This window comes from Chiroxiphia lanceolata, chromosome 1 (genome assembly GCF_009829145.1).
Source record: "Chiroxiphia lanceolata isolate bChiLan1 chromosome 1, bChiLan1.pri, whole genome shotgun sequence".
NCBI classification, from domain to species: domain Eukaryota; kingdom Metazoa; phylum Chordata; class Aves; order Passeriformes; family Pipridae; genus Chiroxiphia; species Chiroxiphia lanceolata.
In genome coordinates, this window is record NC_045637.1 from 21,303,354 (window position 1) to 21,322,365 (window position 19,012).

The window sequence follows — 19,012 nt, forward strand, 5'->3', positions numbered from 1 at the left end:
TGGGAATTCCCTCTAGATAAGGCAGTCAAGCCAATCTGTGCCTGCAGGGATCTTATGACATCTGTCCAAAAGGCATGCAGATAACCATAGGCTGCATAACAGAAAGAAAAGATGGGATATGCAGATTTCCCTCTGCCAAGTGGCACGTTTTCCTAGAGGTGACAATCATGGAAGCTGTAGGAATAAGGAGAAAGGGATCTTACCACAGGCAGCCTGGTGCAAGGGGGCAGAGCAGGAGGGCACATCCTACCTGATGTGTCCAGAATACCAATGTGAAGCCAAATAACAGAGATTTCAGTTGTACAATGTATCAGTGGAAATACTGGAATTAAAGCAATACCAAAAAAAAGTGTCTTCCTGAGAATAAAATTATCACTCTTCTGTCAATAGTCATCTTTGAATTGGTTAAGTATTACTTTAAATTACATACATCTATGGTCATGTTTTGCAGTGTTTATATCCTCATTCTAACTTTAGGCTGAAGAAACTGCTCATTTCTTACAGGTTTTTTTTTTCCACTTTCCAACACAATTAAACACTCTGGGAGGCTTCCAGGCAAGTGGGACACGTAGGAGGACATCACCTTCTGTCAGACTCCTGTTAATTTGGATTGGTTGACAAGGGGAAGAAGAATTAAACACAATGAAAGAATACTGGACCATGACACCATTGGAAAGGGGAAGGACAAGAAGTCACAGAATCAATTAGGTTGGAAAAGATCTCTAAGATCATTGAGTACAACCTACGACCGAACATCACCATGACAACTAGACCATGGCACTGAGTGCCATGTCCAGTCTTTCCTTAAACATCTCCAACACCACCTCCCTGGGCAGTTCATTCCAGTGTCTAATCACCCTTTCTGAGAAGAAATGCCTCCTAATGTCCAACCTAAACCTCCTCTGGAACAGCTTAAGGCTGTGTCCTGTCACCCTGTTGCTTGTTACCTGGGAGAAAGGCCACCCCCACCAGGCTACAACCTCCTTTCAGGTAGTTGTAGAGAGTGATGAGGTCTCCCCTGAGCCTTCTCTTCTCCAGGCTGAACAACCCCATCTCCCTCAGCCTCTCCTCATAGGATTTACTCTCTAGACCTTTCACCAGCTTCATTGCCCTTCTCTGGACTCACTCCAGCACCTCAATGTCCTTTCTGAACTGAAGGACCCAGAACTGGACACAGCACTCGAGGTGTGGCCTCACCAGCACTGAGTACAGGGGGACAATCATTTCCCTGGTCCTGCTGGCCACACTATTCCTGACACAGGGCAGGATGCCATTGGCCTTCTCGGCCACCTGGGCACACTGCTGGCTCATGTTCAGCTGCTGTCAACCAGCACCTCCAGGTCCTTTTCCACCAGGCCACTTTCCAGCCACTCTTCCCCAAGTCTGTAGTGCTGCCTGGGGTTGTTGTGGCCAAAGTGTAGGACCCGGCACTTTGCCTTACTGAACCTCATACCGCTGGCTTCAGCCCAAAGATCCAGTCTGTCCAGATCTCTCTGCAGAGCCTTCCTACCCCTCTGCACCCAACTTGGCGTCATCCGCAAATTTACTTGATTCCCTCATCCAGATCATCGATAAAGATATTAAACAGGACTGGGCCCAACACTGATCCCTGGGGGACACCACTGGTGACTGGCTGGCAATCGGATGTAACTCCACTCACCAGCACTCTCTGGGCCCGGCCCTCCAGCCAGTTCCTAACCCAACAGAGAGTGTCCCTGTCCAAGCCATGGCCTGCCAGCTTTCTCAGGCGTATGCTGTGGGAGACAGTGTCAAAGGCTTTGCTGAAGTCCAGGTAGACACATCCACAGCCTTCCCCTCATCCATCAGGCAGGTCACCTGGTCATAAAATGAGATCAGGTTGGTCAGGCAGGACCTGCCTTTCCTAAACCTATCCTGGCTGGGTTTGATCTCTTGATTGTCCTGTATGTGCTGTGTGATGGCACTAAAGATCATCTGCTCCATAACCCTGCCAGGGACCAAGGTCAGGCTGACAGCCCTGTAGTTCTCCAGATCCTCCTTCTGGCCCTTCTTGTGGATGGGAATCACATCGGCCAACCTCCAATCATCGGGAACCTCCCCGATGAGTCAGGACTGATGATAAATGATGCAGAGTGGCTTGGCAAGCTCTTCTGACAGCTCCCTCATCACCCTAGGATGGATCCCATAGACTATCCGGTCCCATAGACTTGTGAGAATCTAAGTGGCACAGCAGGTCCCTAACTATTTCCTCCTGAATTACGGGGGGTCCATTCTGCTCCCATCCCTGTCCATCAGCTCAAGAACCAGCTGTCCTGAGGATAACTGGTCCTACTATTGAAGACTGAGGCAAAGAATGTGTCTGAAGAAAAAAAAAGAAAAAAACCGAATGATTGAATGAGGCTGAACTGCCTAGGAGGAGGAGGGAAGATCTCTTAAGTGAATCTGAATAAGCAGGAGAAATGGAACTCAACCATAACGAAGCATCAATAGCATTTCTAGGGCAGAGCACCACTCACAGCTGCAGCCTGGCTCGGATCCGGCTTCCCAGGTCCCTGACACACACCACCGCCCTTTCTGCTCTCATTAAAACTTTCAGACGGGAAAAAGAACCCGCCTTAAACCCTGCACCGAGCAGAATGTATCGCACGGCTCTCGCCCTCCTGTCGCGCCGCAGCCTGCGGGGTATCGCGATTAGCGGTGACCCGGCGGAGCCGCAGCTGCTCCCGAACCAGCCGGGCGGCAGCTGCGAGAGCGGGCGGGGGAGCCGCGGGGCCGACCTGCCCGGGTCTCCCTCGGGCTGGGCTCTCTCTCGGAGTTCCCGGTGGCAACAGTGTCTTGGCCTGACGTGGACAGCGCCGAGAGCCCGGTGCAGACCTGGGGTGTCCCGACGTGCGGCAGCGACCACACATCCCACCCCAGCCCGGGGGTGCTGCCAGGACACAGCCGCGTGTCCCCGGGCGCGCGCAGCCGAGGGGATGAGCCGAGAAGGCTCGAGGAGGTCGGACGGACCGCGCCGCCCTCCCCCGCCTCTCCCCCTACCCGCGGCCCCGCTTCACCTCAGCCCGGCGGGGAGCGGGGGCCGCGCCGGGGAGTCTGCTCCCGCTCCCTCCCCCGCCGCCGTGTGACCTCATGCGGGTAGGAAGCGCCGGGCCGCCCCCGCCGCTCCCACACAGCTGCCGGGGAGGGCAGGGCCGGGGGGGGCCGCCCTGACTCAGCCGCCGCGGACACGCCGCGCTGACACTCCGGACACGCCGCCGCGCGGCCGCCGATCACGCGCGGGCGCCCGGCGCTCATTGGCCGCCGCCCCACACACCTTTGCCGGCGATTGGCGGAGGGCGGCCCGGGACCCCACCCACCCCCCCGCGCGCGGGCCCGGGGGTGCCGCCGCCCGAGCGCAAGCGGCGAACAAAAAGAGGAAAACCGGGAGAGCGGCGGCACCGCGGGGCAGGCTCGGCTGGTGAGCGACCCGGGCACCCCGGGCAGGCTGCGCGGGTGGGATAGGAGGGAGTCCCGGGGATGGCGCGGAGGGAGTCCCCGGGGATGGCACGGCAGGGGGATCCCCAGGGCACGTGCCGGGGCGACCCGGGCGAGAGGAGGGGCCGCGGGCGGTGGCACCGGCAGGAGACCGGGCTGAGGTGGCGGCTGGACGGAGCGAGCCGCGGCGGGTGGCTGCGGCTGCTGGGGGTGATGTCGGAGAGCCGCCCGCGGGGAGAGCCCTCCACGGGGCAGGTTGGCGAGGAAAGCCGCGGGGGGGACGGAGGGAAGGAGAGAAGCCGCGGGGGGGACGGAGGGAAGGAGAGAAGCCGCGGGGGGGACGGAGGGAAGGAGAGAAGCCGCCGGGAACCTGTTGGCAGCGCCGGTGCGGCACCGTGCAGCCCCTGTGCCCGCGTGCCCGCCCGGGCGTGGGCGTCGGGCTCGGCGGCTGCATGTGCCAGGTGGCGGCGGTGAAGGAGGGAGCCGGGGGTATCCCAGCGCCACGCGGGGTGGGCGGCGCGGGGGCCGGGAAGCGGAGCGGCGCTGCGGGAAGAGCCGGCTACCGCCCCCGCACCCGCTCCCAGCGGGGACGCCGCTTCCCTTCCCTTCCCCCGCTGCGGGAGGCGCCGGGTGTGGCGACGCTGACCCCAGCCCGGCCCCCGCCCGCTGTGACGGCTCCTCCCTCCCTCCCTCCCTCCCCGCCGGCCGGCGCCGCGCGCCGGGGGCGGGGGCGCCTCGCGGGGGAACTGGGGGAAAGGTCGGCGCGCGGCGGCGCCCGATCACGCTTTGTTCACGTGCCCCGCCCTGGGCCGCGCCTCTCTCTGCGCCAGCCAATGGGCGCCCAGCGCGGCTCGGGGACAACCAATAAGGAACGGGCGGGGGCGGTGCGCGCGGGGGCGGCCGGCGGGGTGCGCTGAGGTGAGGGTGGTGCGCGCCCAACAGCCGGGGGCGGGGCTCGCGCCTGAGCCACGCCCACTGTACCCTCTGAGGGGATACACTTATATGTGTAGGTAAATATATCTATGTATACACAGGAAGTATACATATAGAACATACATACACAGTAGGTCGCAGACTGGAGTTGGAGGTCTTTTCCAACCTAATTGTTTCTGTGATTCCGTGAGAGAGAGAGATATATTCTGTGAAATATATATATATTTCATCTCTCCAAGCTGGTGATTTCCTTGCATGTATGCATGTGTGAGAGAGACCCTTTGAGTATTTTCCAGAACATTTTTGGTAGCTTTTGAAGAAGTGTCCATCATTTGATTGTTTGACTGGTCAAAATCAGTCCCAATGCAGTCCTTTCTCACATGCCAAAATAAGCACAGTGCTGAAAGCTGTGTCCAGAGCAAAAATGGAAGGAGGGAAAGTTTTGATTTACTTTTTTTGGAGGGGATAAAGATTTTTCTTAAGCTCTCAGACACAGTTCTTGTAAAGTGGAATAACTTTAGCATACTTAAATTCAAAGGAGTTCTTTTGTCCCAAGGAAATATGTAGTTTTCACCTGATGGCCAGATTTCCCCACTAACAATTTCATAAAAATATTATATAAATAAGAAAGAAGGCAGGAAAATACAGGCACACCAAGTATATTTATCTTGCACAGGTTGTTCTGTTTGTTTTTTACGATGCCTTCTTATAAGCAAACTGCAAAATATATAATTGCAAAAAATATATGTAACTGCAAAGTACTTGAACTTCTCATCAAGTTTAAAGTTTCCTTTTTCCCTTTAACCAAAACAGGAGTAAGAAATGGAGATGATGACTGAGAAACAGAGAGATACAAGGTATTTCTGGAACAATACACCGGAAAAAAGTGATTATGAGGCTGTAGAAGCCCTTATTTCTATGAGTTGCAACTGGAAATCAGACTTCAAGAAACATGCAGAAATGAGACCTATAACTCCAGCATCTGACATGTCAGAGGAAAGTGATGAGACTTTGCTTCCTGGAGCAACAGACTTCAATGTGATACCAGCATTTGTAAGTTTTTGAATTTATATGTGCATGTGCCCATTTTTAACAATTAGTGTGGCGATGTGTTGTTAACATGCCCCCTTTACTGTGTCTCTCTCCCCTGCACAGTGCCTGACACCACCCTACAGCCCTTCCGACTTCGAGATGTCACAGGTGATCCATCCGCTCAGCAAGTCACTGTCCGAGGCCGCCAAGCCTCCTCTGGCCACGCCTCGGAGAGAGGCAGAGAGGTCTCCAGCAGCCAGGCCTCTGAAAGCTCAGGTGACGAGCGTTATCCGCCACACGGCCGATGCCCAACTCTGCGATCACAAAACCTGCCCGGTGAGAACAGCCAGTGTGCTCAAATACCAGGATGGTGCTTCCAGGGAAGCAAACAGTAAACAGAAGGCCACAGCAGAGCACTCCATGTGTTCCACTGTGATGCCGAGTGGAGCCAGTGCTGAGGGCGGTGGACTGTCGGTGGCAGAAGGAAGAACCGTGGAACCAGCTGTTGGTCCAGTGCCCTTGACAAAGCCCTCAGTCAGCAGGGATGAGCCTGTCCCTGAACCAACACAGCAGCCAGAGGCAGCAGCACCACCATCCCCTGCCCAAGGCAGCGGAGCCCCCTCCGTGCCAGTGATTTGCCAGATGGTCCCACTGCCCTCAAACAACAACATTGTGACGGCTGTAGTGCCCAACACCGTGCCAAGCCAGCAGCCGGCTTTCTGCCAGCCCATGGTCTTCATGGGCACCCAGGTTCCCAAAGGTGCTGTCATGTTTGTTGTGCCCCAGCCAGTTGTGCAGGGCACAAAGGCTCCCACTGTTAGTCCAAATGGCACGAGACTCTCTCCCATTGCCCCTGCTCCTGGCTTTGTACCTTCCACAGCAAAAACCACTCCTCAGGCTGATTCTTCGAGAATAAGAAGTCACATTTGCAGCTACCCAGGATGTGGGAAAACATACTTCAAGAGCTCTCATTTGAAGGCTCACGTCAGAACACACACAGGTCGGTCACTGCTGCTGCACATTAAAAATTAATTTTAAAAATTGTGGTTTTATACACAGCTTGTTAATAGTTCTAGCGGTTACTGGATTTGTTCATGGAGCAAATTGTGGAGCAGGAATGAAATATTTTTTTTTGCCAGCATGCATTATAATGCTGCCTAATCTCTGACAGGAAATCTCCCAGAGGGGAAGGTGACTCAGCAGTTTGTTTGTGCTGGACTCACTTTGTGTCAGAAGGTGTTCAGTAATGCCTCTGTGGAAGCAAGGCCTTGCAGAGTTAAAGATGCCTTATTAGGCTTCTCCTCAGGAATGCCCTTGTCAGAAGTGGGTAAAACTCGGAGATTCTTTTATGAAACAATGTAAGGATCCATTCCAAACTATTCCTACCCTGGTTATTTTAGAGTAACTTTTCCATGCCTCAGCCCTTAATTGGAGTAGCAGAAGGAGTCCTCTATTTTCATGCAGGCTCACAGTGCAGTACCAGAGCCTGTTACATAAAACATCATTGCAGGCTGCACTTCAGAGAGGAGTTTTGGGCACGCTGAGTCATCGTTATCTGCAGTTCATGTGGAGCTGAGTTAAAATCATCTGTCTTGAGATGTAAAGACCATTTCAAAATATTTGGTTCCAGGGAATTTTTAACTCTTTATACTGCATAGCCTTGAGGATAGGGAGTCTAGGTGTTTAAATATTGGTATATAAACAATTTTCCACATTTTGTGTGTGTAATATTTATGATCAACTGTCATAGTAGAAACTTTCCTTTGAAAAAGTCATGTCCTGCCAATCAAGGCAGTAGTGTTTGTTGCTCAGTTTGTATTCACTGGGTTTTTCCCTTTGTTGTTTTTTTCTTTTAGGAGAGAAGCCGTTTAGTTGCAGTTGGAAAGGCTGTGAGAGGAGGTTTGCACGGTCTGATGAACTGTCTCGCCACCGCAGAACACACACTGGGGAGAAGAAGTTTGCCTGCCCGATGTGTGAGCGGCGGTTCATGCGCAGCGACCACCTAACGAAGCACGCGCGTCGCCACTTGTCAGCAAAGAAGTTACCGAACTGGCAAATGGAAGTGAGCAAGTTGAACGATGTTGCTGTGCCACCAACGTCTGCGACTACCCAGTGACAGGACTTGCTCTGAAGATGGTGAAATTAACTGTTTTTGCTGGGATAGGCCGGCTGAAAAAAGGCTTTTGCTCCCGGTCTGTGGTTCTCCTGCGCTGGCTGCTGAGGCCAGTGCAGAGAGGGAAAGGCAGCCTACACTCAGCCTTAGAAAAAGTTGCTGGGAGAACCAGTGGCTGACTGGAATAGCGGGTGTCCTTTGCACTGACAGGGACAGAGAGAAAGAGAAGGTTCTAGAGCAGAGCAGCCACGTTGTGCCAGTTTTGAAATTTGCAAATTATTCGTGTATACTCTAGATCAGTCAAACACAAGCATTCCTGAGGGTTTGCTGCTGACACCTGAGACCAACTCTGATTTTAGCTACCAGTTGTCAGTCTTCCGTAGGCGCAGACTAGGACAGCGGCAGTGTACGGGCACAGGCTTGAAAGCCCAGAAACCACCTGCATAAGATAATCTGAACGGGTTTTCCTACCTCTGCCACCTTTTCTTGGTAGGAATCTTTTCCTCCTAACCATTCTCCAGCCCAATCATAACCAATGATTTGGTGCCAGAGTCCTGGAGATTTTAGGCCTCTCCTCCTGCATGGGGTGCTTAACACACTCAGCTTTACACTGCTGTCCAGAGCGGCTTGGGAGGGATGTGCGGGGTCACCACATGGGCAGCCAAAGGGCAGGAACGTTTCTGAATTCTCATTAGCTTTGTAATATTTTCCCAGCTGCTTTGGCAAGCTTTGTGATTGTTACAGCTGGTTATACCTGGGCATTGCACGATGCTTCTGCTTTTGTGTTGCTTACAGTTTCTACCTTCTCACTGCGCTTCTTATGAGCGGATACAGGGCACTTTGAAGAGAAACATGGTAACTGTAAACTACTCGGTTTGATTAAGGAAGAAAACCAAGAATCTTAGGCTTCTTGATTGTGTTATTCTTTGAAAGGCATTTTATGCTAAAAATAAAATGGATATATTGTGTATTGTATTAAATTCGAAAGTTGTGATTTGAAAAGCAAAACAAGGCAGCAAAGACACCGGCCTAGAATTTAAACTAGCTTTTGTGACAATGCATCAATTTTCGCTATTTCTATTTTACCATATTATGTTGAGGACACATATCAGAAAGCGATGGTTTGAAAATAGTGTATTAGATATGCTTTTTGTGACTACTTCAAAGATTTGCACATTTCTTATGTTGTACTTCTTACTTTGTTTACAATAAACCAATTTTCTTTAATATAGACCTATTTTTTTTAATTCATAGCAGAACCTCTCCTAATTTTTGATTTTTTTGAAGCACTATAAAGGAGTGGAATTTCAAGTCTGCGCTTACTACTCTGCATCTCTATTGTTGTGGTTTTGGGTTTTTTCTCCCAGCTCTTTGTCCCCCTCCTTTTCTTCAGCACCCAAAACTAAACATGCTTATGTGGGCCATTGTAACACTGATGAGAAGCATTTCCTTTTTGTTGGTGACTGCACTGTCTTCCCCAGGAAGGAACCCAGCCTCTGTTCCTGGTGGCTCGGCTGTCGGGCAGAGGTGGTGGCAGCTGGCTGCCACCCCCATAGTGTGGGATCCAGGTCCCCTATGGCCTTGAACAGGGCCAGTGGGCGGGCAGGGCTGGCACTGAGATGGGCTGGAGATGGGCTCCAGGCCGGGGGTTTGCCCACCCCCATTAAAGCTGTCCCTGTGGGAGTCCCCTGCTGGGAGGAGGGCAGGGAATTGGGGTTCTCGTGTCTCAGGGCAGTGGGCAGGCAACACGGCTTCTCTGCCTGCTGCCCCTTCTTGCCAGGGGTGGCCATTAGTGCTGCTCCCCTGCCTCCCCTGCCTGCAGGGATCCCCGGATTTCACAATCGTTGGTGTTGACTCACTGCCCTTCCCTACCAGGCGTTTGAGGCAGGGGCACTCCTTACCTTATCCTGTTTGACGCAGGGCTCTGCGTAGGGAACACCTGAGTCACGGTGCTTTCTTTTTCCAGGGGGAATACACTGTCATAGGCCAATGCAAAAGAGAGGCTTCTTCCCCAGGAATGTGAGTCCTGCACACCATCTTGTTTCAACGTACTTTTCATTTCATGAGCATAAGAGAAAATATTGTAACAGCTCTGGGTCTCAAACCCTTCCACATCTGCAAGTAGCTTTTGGACAAGGAACTGTGTCCTCTCACCAGCTCTGCCTGGCATGCTGAACCTTGAATCCCCTTTAGTGCCTCAGCCCTACAGAAGGAGGGCATAAAGAAAGTGCCACCTCCCATTGGTATCCTGCCCATGCTGAGCTGGCCCTATGGCTCTCCTCAGCAGTCCATTCAGTGGGCTTCAAAGCCCCTCGAGCTCAGCATGGAGCTGAACTTAAATCTGACTTTCCAAGTGAGCAGTCTCATGGTGCTGTGCAGTAGAAGAGGAAGAAAGTGTGTTTCCATGCCTTGGCTGTCTCCGCTGCCTGTGTTTTCTGAAGAAAAAGCAGCTGCTGATGCTTTTTGTGTAGCATTTCACTCCCAAGGTGTGCGTGGGGTGTGCCCTGGGAGCACCCACTGGCTGCACTGCTGGGAGGCTGCCTGTTTTTGGCATTGTCGGGAGCTAAATAAAATACTGCTTCTCCCTCTAAATACAGAATTTAACAGCAAGAAGTGCACTTTGACTGGTTCCAGCCGAAGGCAGAGCTATAATTGTGAATTTACCTTATACACAATTTTTAAAGCTTAACTGTGGAAGCCAGCTGGAAAATAAATTAGCTATTTTGGGGTTTAATCTAAGGCTAACCTGAAAAATGTAGTCAAAAGGGCATTATTAGACATCTTTTCAATGCTGACTTTATTGTGCAATCAAATTTGGCTGCATAGTAGAAAGCTTAATTTTTATGATTTTTCTACAGATTTTTGTAAATATTTAGAACTTCCTTATTCCTGTAGATAAACCAAAGGCACACCTCATATTTTGTCCTCCTGTTTGGGTTCAATGGTGAAGCCGAACAGAAATGCAAACGAAGACGCTCTCAACAACTCCCACAATTAGTACTTGGATGCCAACAGTGGCTGTCGCTGGCTGCAGTGGGGCTTGCTAGGGTGGCCACTGCTGTCATTTGCTGTGCAGACACCTGGCTCTGGGAGGTTGAGCTGAAGGGATCCAAGAGATAGCATATATTCTTGGAAGAAGATTTTTGAAGTATCTATAAACCCTCCAGCTTGCTGCTTAGCACTGTGCTCTGAAGTGATGCATGCACATGAAAACCAATGCTGCAATAGTGACATAGATTACACGAGCTGGAGTGAAAGACATTCCCTGTCCCAGCAGACAGCAGGGAAGAGCAGCTGGGATGTCACAACAAATTGTCTTGGGAAAGGAGGGAGCAAGCCTCTGTGTCCAAAGTAAAGTGATACAACCCCATGCTTGGTATGCCTACCTTGGCGCTGGAGGAGAGGAGGAAAGGGAGGCTGAGGGTGCCTGCCTGTCCTGGGTGTAGTGCAGGCAGCTCATTTCGGCCACAGGAGGAGCAGCAGGACCAAGCTGGATGGGTTAGGGCATCTGGGGTCTGGTTATCCCACCCCCAGCCTAAACCCAGACAGATCAGTGATAGGGAACTGTAGTGCACCCTGCATATGCCCTGAGCACTCTGCCAGTTCTCAGGGATTTTAATCTTCAGAGAGGATGAAGAGAAGGTTGGAAAAAGCAAGCATTTTCCCTTATGGTTTGGAAAAGACTGATTTCCATTATATCAGGAGTATTTGCGGGAGGCTTAGATGCTCTATGAGTGAATGAATGTGTTTTAAAAGAAGAGGGGTCCTGAGCTGGGTCAGTTTGTCTGGAATCACAGACACAGCTGAGACAAGAACCAGGGCAGCCTCTCCACCCATCCTGCCTGGTGAGTTGGGCTTTCTGAGGTTTTTCCTCCTGACCTGTACCATCCAGCAGTGCTATTTCAAGATAACCTTAACCAGCCAGTCCTGTGATCCTGGCAGAGGGTCTGTTCAGCCTCTGTGCTGGCGTGGGTGCCACAGTGCAGATGTGGCCTGTACCCAAAGAGCTGGGAGGAAGGACTTGATCATCCGCTGGCCTGAGGCTTGCACACCACATGCGGTGGCATCAGGTATTCCCCTGGCAGCTCCACACTTTTACTGTAAATAGATGATTCATTTGTCTGCTTTGGCAACAAACTTTGATCACCAAGGAGACGCAATCTGTCAGAAAAGTTAGAGACAAAATCAGGTCAAGAGAAATGATGAATGAATATGTGCATTAAGGGCTCAAGCTTCCAGTTCTGTATCACAAAGTTCTCCTGGACCATGTGCACAGGGCAGGGGGAGAGTGTGTGGGGGTAATATTCAGCTAGAACAAATGTTTTCGGAATATGTCTTACAATGTAATTTAACATGTCACACAGACCTTCCACGTCTGAGGATATGAGGATCTGGAATGTTTTCTGTTGTCACCAAAAGAAAATGTGATACTTTAACAGTAATAAAACAAGAGCAAAACACATCTTTAGCTGTCTTATTACATTCGTGAGAAGACAGGAGCTAAACTTGCCAACTCACTTTGTGTGCAGTAATATAAATCAGGTAATCATCATATAAAATGCATTAAATAATTCAGAAGCTTTTTTAGGATAACACAATTCTGATGAAACTTTATACTCAATTGTGTATACTACTCTGAAAGTCAAAGTGGTTGTCTGGGGGAAAAAAATTCTGCTGTTACCATGGCTTCAAATACTCAAAAGGTTTCAGTAGATGTCAAGGTACTTGAATGGAAACAACTTCCCAAAAAAATGGATGCAGCTGTGGCAGGGACTGCCCATGTGCTAACAGCTGTGGAGAGGCAAAACCACCCCCTGCCTCGGCTAAATATTCCCTAGACCCTCAACAGAACTTAGATGGCTTTGAATAGCTGAGGCATATAGAGTCTCCTCCCTGCCCAGCTCATCTCCTGACTGCTTCCAACACATGAAAGAGGATGTGACATTTTTCAAATCTACCTTTTTTTTAAAACCTTCACAAAGTTCTCATTAGGGCCATCTGGGCTGAATGCCATGCAGTCATAATTTAATGGTGAAGGCTGAGATTTTCTCAGGGATAGCCGGGAGACTGGCGTGGGGTACTTATTGTGAACAGCAGCCTCAGGTACTTTAAACACTCCTGCTTGGGAAATGGAGCTTTTAATGTTCAGTTGCCTGGCAGGATACAGAAAGTACCTTAATGGCCTAAAATGCAGAGTGGTCAAAATGTTAATGAAACCCCCATCCAGCAGACAAAAAAGCAAGTCCCCTGAGCACCCCTCAGCCACAAGGTAATATCACCAATTGCTGCACACCAGAGGAGCAGCCACTAAGTAAAAAGGCATTTAGGAGCCACAGCACAAGAGGACAGAGAAGCCATCTTCAAACAAGCTGTGCAATCAGCTTAATGAAGACCAAATTCTTTACCAGCTGTAATCAGTATTGCCCAGGTAATCCTGACTAAGGGGGTAGGGACTGCAAAGGCAGAAGCAAAGGCTGGGAAAACCAAAGGGATTTCCTCCTTTTCAGCTGCAGCACAGAGCGCTGGCCCGGGAGGGTGGTAGGGATGGCCAGAGAGCTCCTCCTGCCATGGAGCGCATGTGTGTGCTGTGCTCCTGCTGGCATCTGGTTTCTATGCAGGTTTAGGGAGCAGTTGCCTTTAATGCTCTTGGTTGAGCATAAGTGGTTTTATTTCCTTTTCTTGTCCCCACCATTACCTGCCCTCGCAGCACCACGTAGTTGCTCTGGGGCTTTTGAGGTCCAGAGAGATGTCAAGGTCCCTGCCCTCTTGGAGACGAGAACACCTGTTCCTACCTGCAAGTGTCTGCATGCTGTCCTCAGGAGAGGGGCTCCCCCACACCCTCAGCCTGTACAGTGCCTTATTGGGAGCTCCCACCACAGTGAATTAGGCCACATGCTTTCCACTGGCATCACAGCTCTTCCATCTGCAGGTGATAGTCACCCTGTCACCCCATCTCCTGGCACCACACTGTTCCTGGTTTTTTACTGCCTTCTGCAGCCCAGAGCAGAGCTTGGGAAATGGAAAACCAGAAGCAACCTTACTGCATGGGAGCCTTTGCTGGGGGCACTGGAGCAGCTTGAACCCTGCATTTGAACTGTGACGCTGCTGGCTGCATCCCTCCCTGGCCCTGACTCATGGGCTCACCTTCCCTTCCAGCACTGGAACTCACAGAACCCCCAGCCCTGATTGGCAGCAGTCCAAAACTGGCAGTTCTTCTTCTTATGGAGCCTGGGAGATTGTTAGTATCTTTGGGACCTCACCTCCTCACTCAGCTCCAGCTGAGGTGACCCACAAGCATCCCATGCTGCCAGCAAAGCTGGCGGCTGCTTGGTGTGGTCACCTCTGCTTCCTTTTGCTGGGAAACCATGCTGGCAAAAGAGTCTTGCCACTTTTTGAAATAAAAAGGAAACTATGGCATCCCTGTGAAATTCTCAGTGCAGTACACGAGGCAAAAATACCCGTCATTGAACTAAGAAAGAGAAAGAAATTGTTATGGTCTGGAAGTACCCAGAGGGAAGCAGGGCGGGTGGAAAGGACGAGCACTTATGGACTGGCTGGCCTAGACAGCGTTGCTGCTCTCTCACACTGATTCATCCTAACATGACCCTCCCAACCATGGGACAGCAGGAATTGTTTCAGGTCTTCCCATTTGAAGCTGTCAGTTGCTAATCTGCAGCTGGGGGGGATCTGTTTATTAATTGTTTTTCATTTATGCAAAAGACTTTTCAATGCCCTATTTAAGTGAAGCAATAAGTATGATGAGTCGATGATGAGTCACCAGGCCGGGAAAAAAGCTGCAGGAAGGCTGGACTATTTATAAAATGTAAGAGAAAGAAAGGAAATACATTCTAGACGCGGTTAGATTTGGAAAGTGACTCCAGCTTCTCTTGCGGGATAGCATATTCCCAGGCACCAGACAACAAACCTCCCAGGAGCTGGTGGGGACGCTGGTGGGGTGTACCCAGTTTTCAGGAAGTATTCATTGGCATTGTGTGGAGCAGCAGACACCACAGACCCTGCTGGTCACTGCCCTGTGCAGAGAGCTCTGCAGTCTCCTTGGAGGGGCACGGCCATGTAGCCAGGATCCCCCTCATCCATCACCTTTGCACCGGCTCCTCATGCCAGGAGGGGAGGTCAGACAGCCCGAGCTCTCCGCCGTCACGGCACAAGTGTTGGCTGTGTGTGCCAAGGCAGCTTATCCCAGCAAGGTCAGGTACTGCCGTATGACAGACTGCCAGGGGCGGCACAGCCGTGGGGCTCTGCTGGAGCAGTGGCTGGAGGTGGATGGAGGGGATTCCTCCACTTCACTCTCTGCCAACTCCTCTGCCCAGATACACTGAGCCCTGAACAGGAACCCTTTCCATGGTTCAGCCCCTACAGTTCTTGGCTCATCTGGCTCACGCCACTGTACCACAAGGTGGGATACGGAGGTGCCATGGGAAGAACAAACAAACTAAAGAGCTCTTTGGCAATAATTGTGCAGTGTTGTCATGGCTACAAGGGCATGACTGAGTGTGCAAACTGTCCTAGGTGGTCCCACAGACTGGAGACACCACTGCCTGACACAGGGTTTGGGCAGCATAAAACAACAAAAGCTTCGCCTCCACCAAGCTCTGCCTGAGCTGTCGTCAAGGGCACACACAAGCAATGTGTCATGGCCTCCTCACACAGCAGATATTCACGCATGTCCCCAGGTTTTGATAGTTAATTATGGATAATTGCTCTGGGCATGGGAGGAGGGAAGGACCCATTACCAAGAAGGCAAAGAGTACCTGAGGGCTTAAAAGTCCCACCTGCAAAACATAATCAATATCTGCCAGAAGGGGTTAGACTGCACCAGTATCTGATACTTGGGATGCAGAGGGGTCCTCAGCACAAGTCACTAGGGTGGCCAGCACTGCTTTGCCCTTACATTCCTGATGTATGCTCACATTGTCCCTACTTCCAGCACTGGATCAGAATCCAAAAGCCTGTCACAAAACTGTGTCATGGCCCAGTCAAACAGGTGTTTAAACAGGACGGAGGAGCTAGAAGGTGATGAGCTTCCTTTATCGCTTTAGACACGGATTATGTGCTGGTGGCTTGATCCAGTGCTCACAGTTCACCAAGACACAGCTTGGTGCTGATGTGCAGCACACATCCCAGTTTGCTGGACACCTGCACACCTAATGAGATAAACATCTTTAGGAGTTTATTTAGGCTCTAGTTTCATAAAGCTGGATCTGGGGAAGAAGGAGGACAGATCTTTGGTGTTTAAGTGACAATTTCTCTTGACTGAGTGTACACAAAGGGAAAAAATGGTCAGTGCTATTTGAACATTGCTTCAGGCTTTGAATGGACAGCAGTTCAGTGAGTGAATAGTGTGAGCTAGGTGACAGCTCCTCACCTAGTGCATCTTTAAAGAAATCACTCAAATCAGAATGTTTCAAGGGGAAATCGAAGCGACGCCTCACTGAAGGAAAATTAGTTTTGTTTGCTAAAGTCAAGAAAATTGTCTGCCTTCGTTACACACAACCTTTAAGAAAAAAAAGATAAACAATTTGGATGTGCTTGAAGTATTTTTGGTGTTAGTAGGTAACAAGAAAAGAAAAAGAAACCTGTTCCTGCGAGTGTATTTCAGTGGCTCTTACCACCACCATCAATGGAAACTTTGCAACAAGGTTTTAACCTCCTTTCTGTGTGAGGCATTGAAGTTTTGCAGCCCTGCTGCTAGGGAAGAGAATTCCTCAGCAGCATGGCACGGTGCTGTCTTGGGTTCATCACATCATACCTAAGAAATACAGACCCTGCCTCCTGAAAGCGCTACTGGCTGGTAGTGATTTTGGGTGTCTTCCTCCTGGACTCTCACCTGCCTGTCTGGAGCTCTGAACTTTTGGTATAGAATGAAAGCTTTGGTCCTTGTCTTATTGGCAACTCTGCTGGATGTGCTTGGCAGAGCTGATTGCCTGCGCTGTGTTGGAGGGGAGTCAGGAGGGCCAAGCATCACTCGGGCTCAAGGGCTCAGGGTGGTTTTCACTTCCTCTTGTTTTTGCTCTGCTAGGTGTTGACCAGCTGGGGAGAGGGAGCTGCTCTTTTCCCTCCCCATTCTGAGCCTGTGTACTGGTACAGAAGGTACTGGTACCTCAGAAGCAGGGCTTGGGGAGGAGAAGAAAACGAGGCAGAAGAGAGGAGGTACACCCAACCCCACACCCACCTACACAGTCAAGGCATGGCCTTGTCACTAGCGAGTGTCATTAATGCAATGCCCATGTAACAGGAACACTTTGCAACCCTGAGTGCTGTTTGCAATGTAATTTCAGGGTTGGGCTTGACATCACAGGACTCTCTCTAAGCGTCACTGAATTTTATTAAAACAAAATGTTGCTGTTAATTAACTCTTTTTCCTTTTGGCCTGTTTTTCCTGGTACTTTTTCTTTACTCACTGATGCTCTCCATTCTGTTTTCCTTGCTGCTGTCTACTTTTTTCTCTCTTTGATATGTATTGAGCAAATTTAATTCCACATCCTCTCTGCAGTTGCTTTGCCACCACTGAAATTTGTCCCCGGCCTTGTGGGTGCACAAGAGGAAGCAGGATGCTTTGATATGCTGGGTTGGATTTTGAAGTTTTGACAAACATTTATATTTCCCATGGCAACCACCCCTATACAAAACCCAGCACAAACCTTGCTCTTGCAGAAACCAGTGCAGCTCTGCAGTGTTGACTGCTTTTTGTTTAATTGCAAATGGGACATGAAATGGGGTCCTGGGGCTTGGGCAGGGTGGGGGAGCCTGGGAGCCAGGGTGGATACAACAAAATTAATCACCAAAATTTACTGGATGTGACCTGAAACTCTGCAAAAAGAAGAGTTAGTGGCTTTTGCTAGGACAGTAGTTGGTGCAAAAACCTCCTCCACAAAGTCCACCTTGCCCTGGCATCCTTCTGGGTCCCACCAGGCAGCAGGAACTGCTGCCCCCAAAGTGTACTCCAGTGTGTTCCAGATCCCAGCACTTGCTGCCTGAGATGTTGATGTAGTAAACTGAACACTTGTCTGACAAGGGATTTTCAAGGCAGCCCAGGATGTGCCACCATGGAGCCACCTGGGCTCATCCAGCTGCAGCCTGCCTCTCTGGCCTTGGTTTGCCTCCTGGCTTGCCAGGGCTGGAAATGCAACTACACCATGCCATTTTCTTTGCATCAAATTTCTAAAGATGTCTTGGAAAACCCTCCTGATCCTAAGGCCACAGGAAGAAAATTAAATCCCTCAATCTCTTGTACTCCCAACACACTAGAGCTGGAACTTACTGAGACACCTTGTATTTCAGTGTTTCAGAGAGAAACATATAGATGTGTGTGTGTGTGTGTGCCCCCACTCTTTTTTTTTAAGAATGTGCGAAAATGTTTGTTCCTCATATTTTATTCTGAACAAACACTTACACAGCTGCTGGTTGAGAGGTTCCTGAAAGTGGCAGCTTTCCTACATGACAGTGTAGATCACACCATGTGTCTTCTAAGACCTCACAGACCTGCCTTTGTAGGTGTAGCTTCAGGGAATTTGCAATTTTTAATGCAGGGTTAAAAGAGATCAAGCTTGTGTTAACCACTGCTAGGAACGTGGGGATTGGAGCCTGAACTCTGCCCTGGGAGATGCTGATGAGCCTGTGGCTGCAGCTGTGGCTCCTTGCCAGCAGAGTGGCAAGGTAATGTGGGGTGGCAGATCTTAGGTCCCCTCGTTTCCTTCTGGGCTTTGTCCCCAGCATAGTCCCCATGCTTCGGGTCACTTAGGGCCACAGGGCCTGCTGAGGGTTGAGCAACAGGGGAGGCCTTCTGGAAGGAGACAGCAGTCAGGGGAAGGCTGTTGCAGAAGGGCCACTTTGGCACTGTGTTCCATTGGTCAACACCTGTGCCGTGGGTAGTGGGCACTGGGTGGTGGTGGCCGGGCACAGCAGCCCCCCGCCCCAGCTCAACAGCTGCTCTGGAGGAGGGGCTCCACAGGGAGCTTCTGGGAATGCCAGGGGTCTAATCGTGGTGCAGGAGGATTGCTGCCCCAAAGAGGAAGGCAAGACTGTGAGGCGGGGGGCGGAGGGGGAGCAGGGATTGCAATGGGTCCCTGAGGAGTGCATGGTATGGTTATGGTGAGTTGTCTCCAGGCATGCCGATAGTTTGTAGTAGTGCCTCACGGGGTTCAAAAACGTGGTTCCTGAGGAGTATGCAAAGCACAAAAATTGCAGAAATGACAAATTTAGCTGTAACTCTGCTCCCCTTTTTAATTTGAGCATTTTTAATTAGCTTCCTGTGAAACATAAGCCCTGTTTTTCTTTTGCTGTTTCCTTCTCCTCCTCTACTGCAGCATGTTGGCATTCCCCACACATTCCTCTTGTTGACTCAGACCCCTGGGACAGAGAGCATGCAAGGGCCGGGCCGGGGCAAGGGCTGCACCATCTCCAATTTGGCAGTGCAGAGGTCCTGCTGCCGTGCATTACAGGGATGCAGTTTGGGGCCAT

The 19,012-nt window shown here is 50.7% G+C and overlaps 1 protein-coding gene across 2 annotated transcripts; it reads left to right on the plus strand.

Annotated features, from left to right (window-relative positions):
* Positions 1–3,344: 3,344 nt before the first annotated feature.
* KLF10 (Kruppel like factor 10) lies at positions 3,345–17,500 on the plus strand. 2 transcript variants are annotated; one of them, XR_004360892.1, is made up of 5 exons: positions 3,345–3,436; positions 5,200–5,439; positions 5,542–6,418; positions 7,275–7,784; positions 17,490–17,500. XR_004360892.1 is itself a non-coding variant. In XM_032710868.1 (4 exons), the coding sequence occupies exons 2-4, from the start codon at positions 5,209–5,211 to the stop codon at positions 7,532–7,534; spliced, it is 1,368 nt and encodes a 455-aa protein (XP_032566759.1). In that variant the 5' UTR covers positions 3,345–3,436; positions 5,200–5,208; the 3' UTR covers positions 7,535–8,506. The 2 variants fall into 2 exon arrangements, 1 of the variants encoding a protein (XP_032566759.1); XM_032710868.1 differs by lacking the exon at positions 17,490–17,500 and having other exon boundaries at positions 7,275–8,506.
* Positions 17,501–19,012: the final 1,512 nt, after the last annotated feature.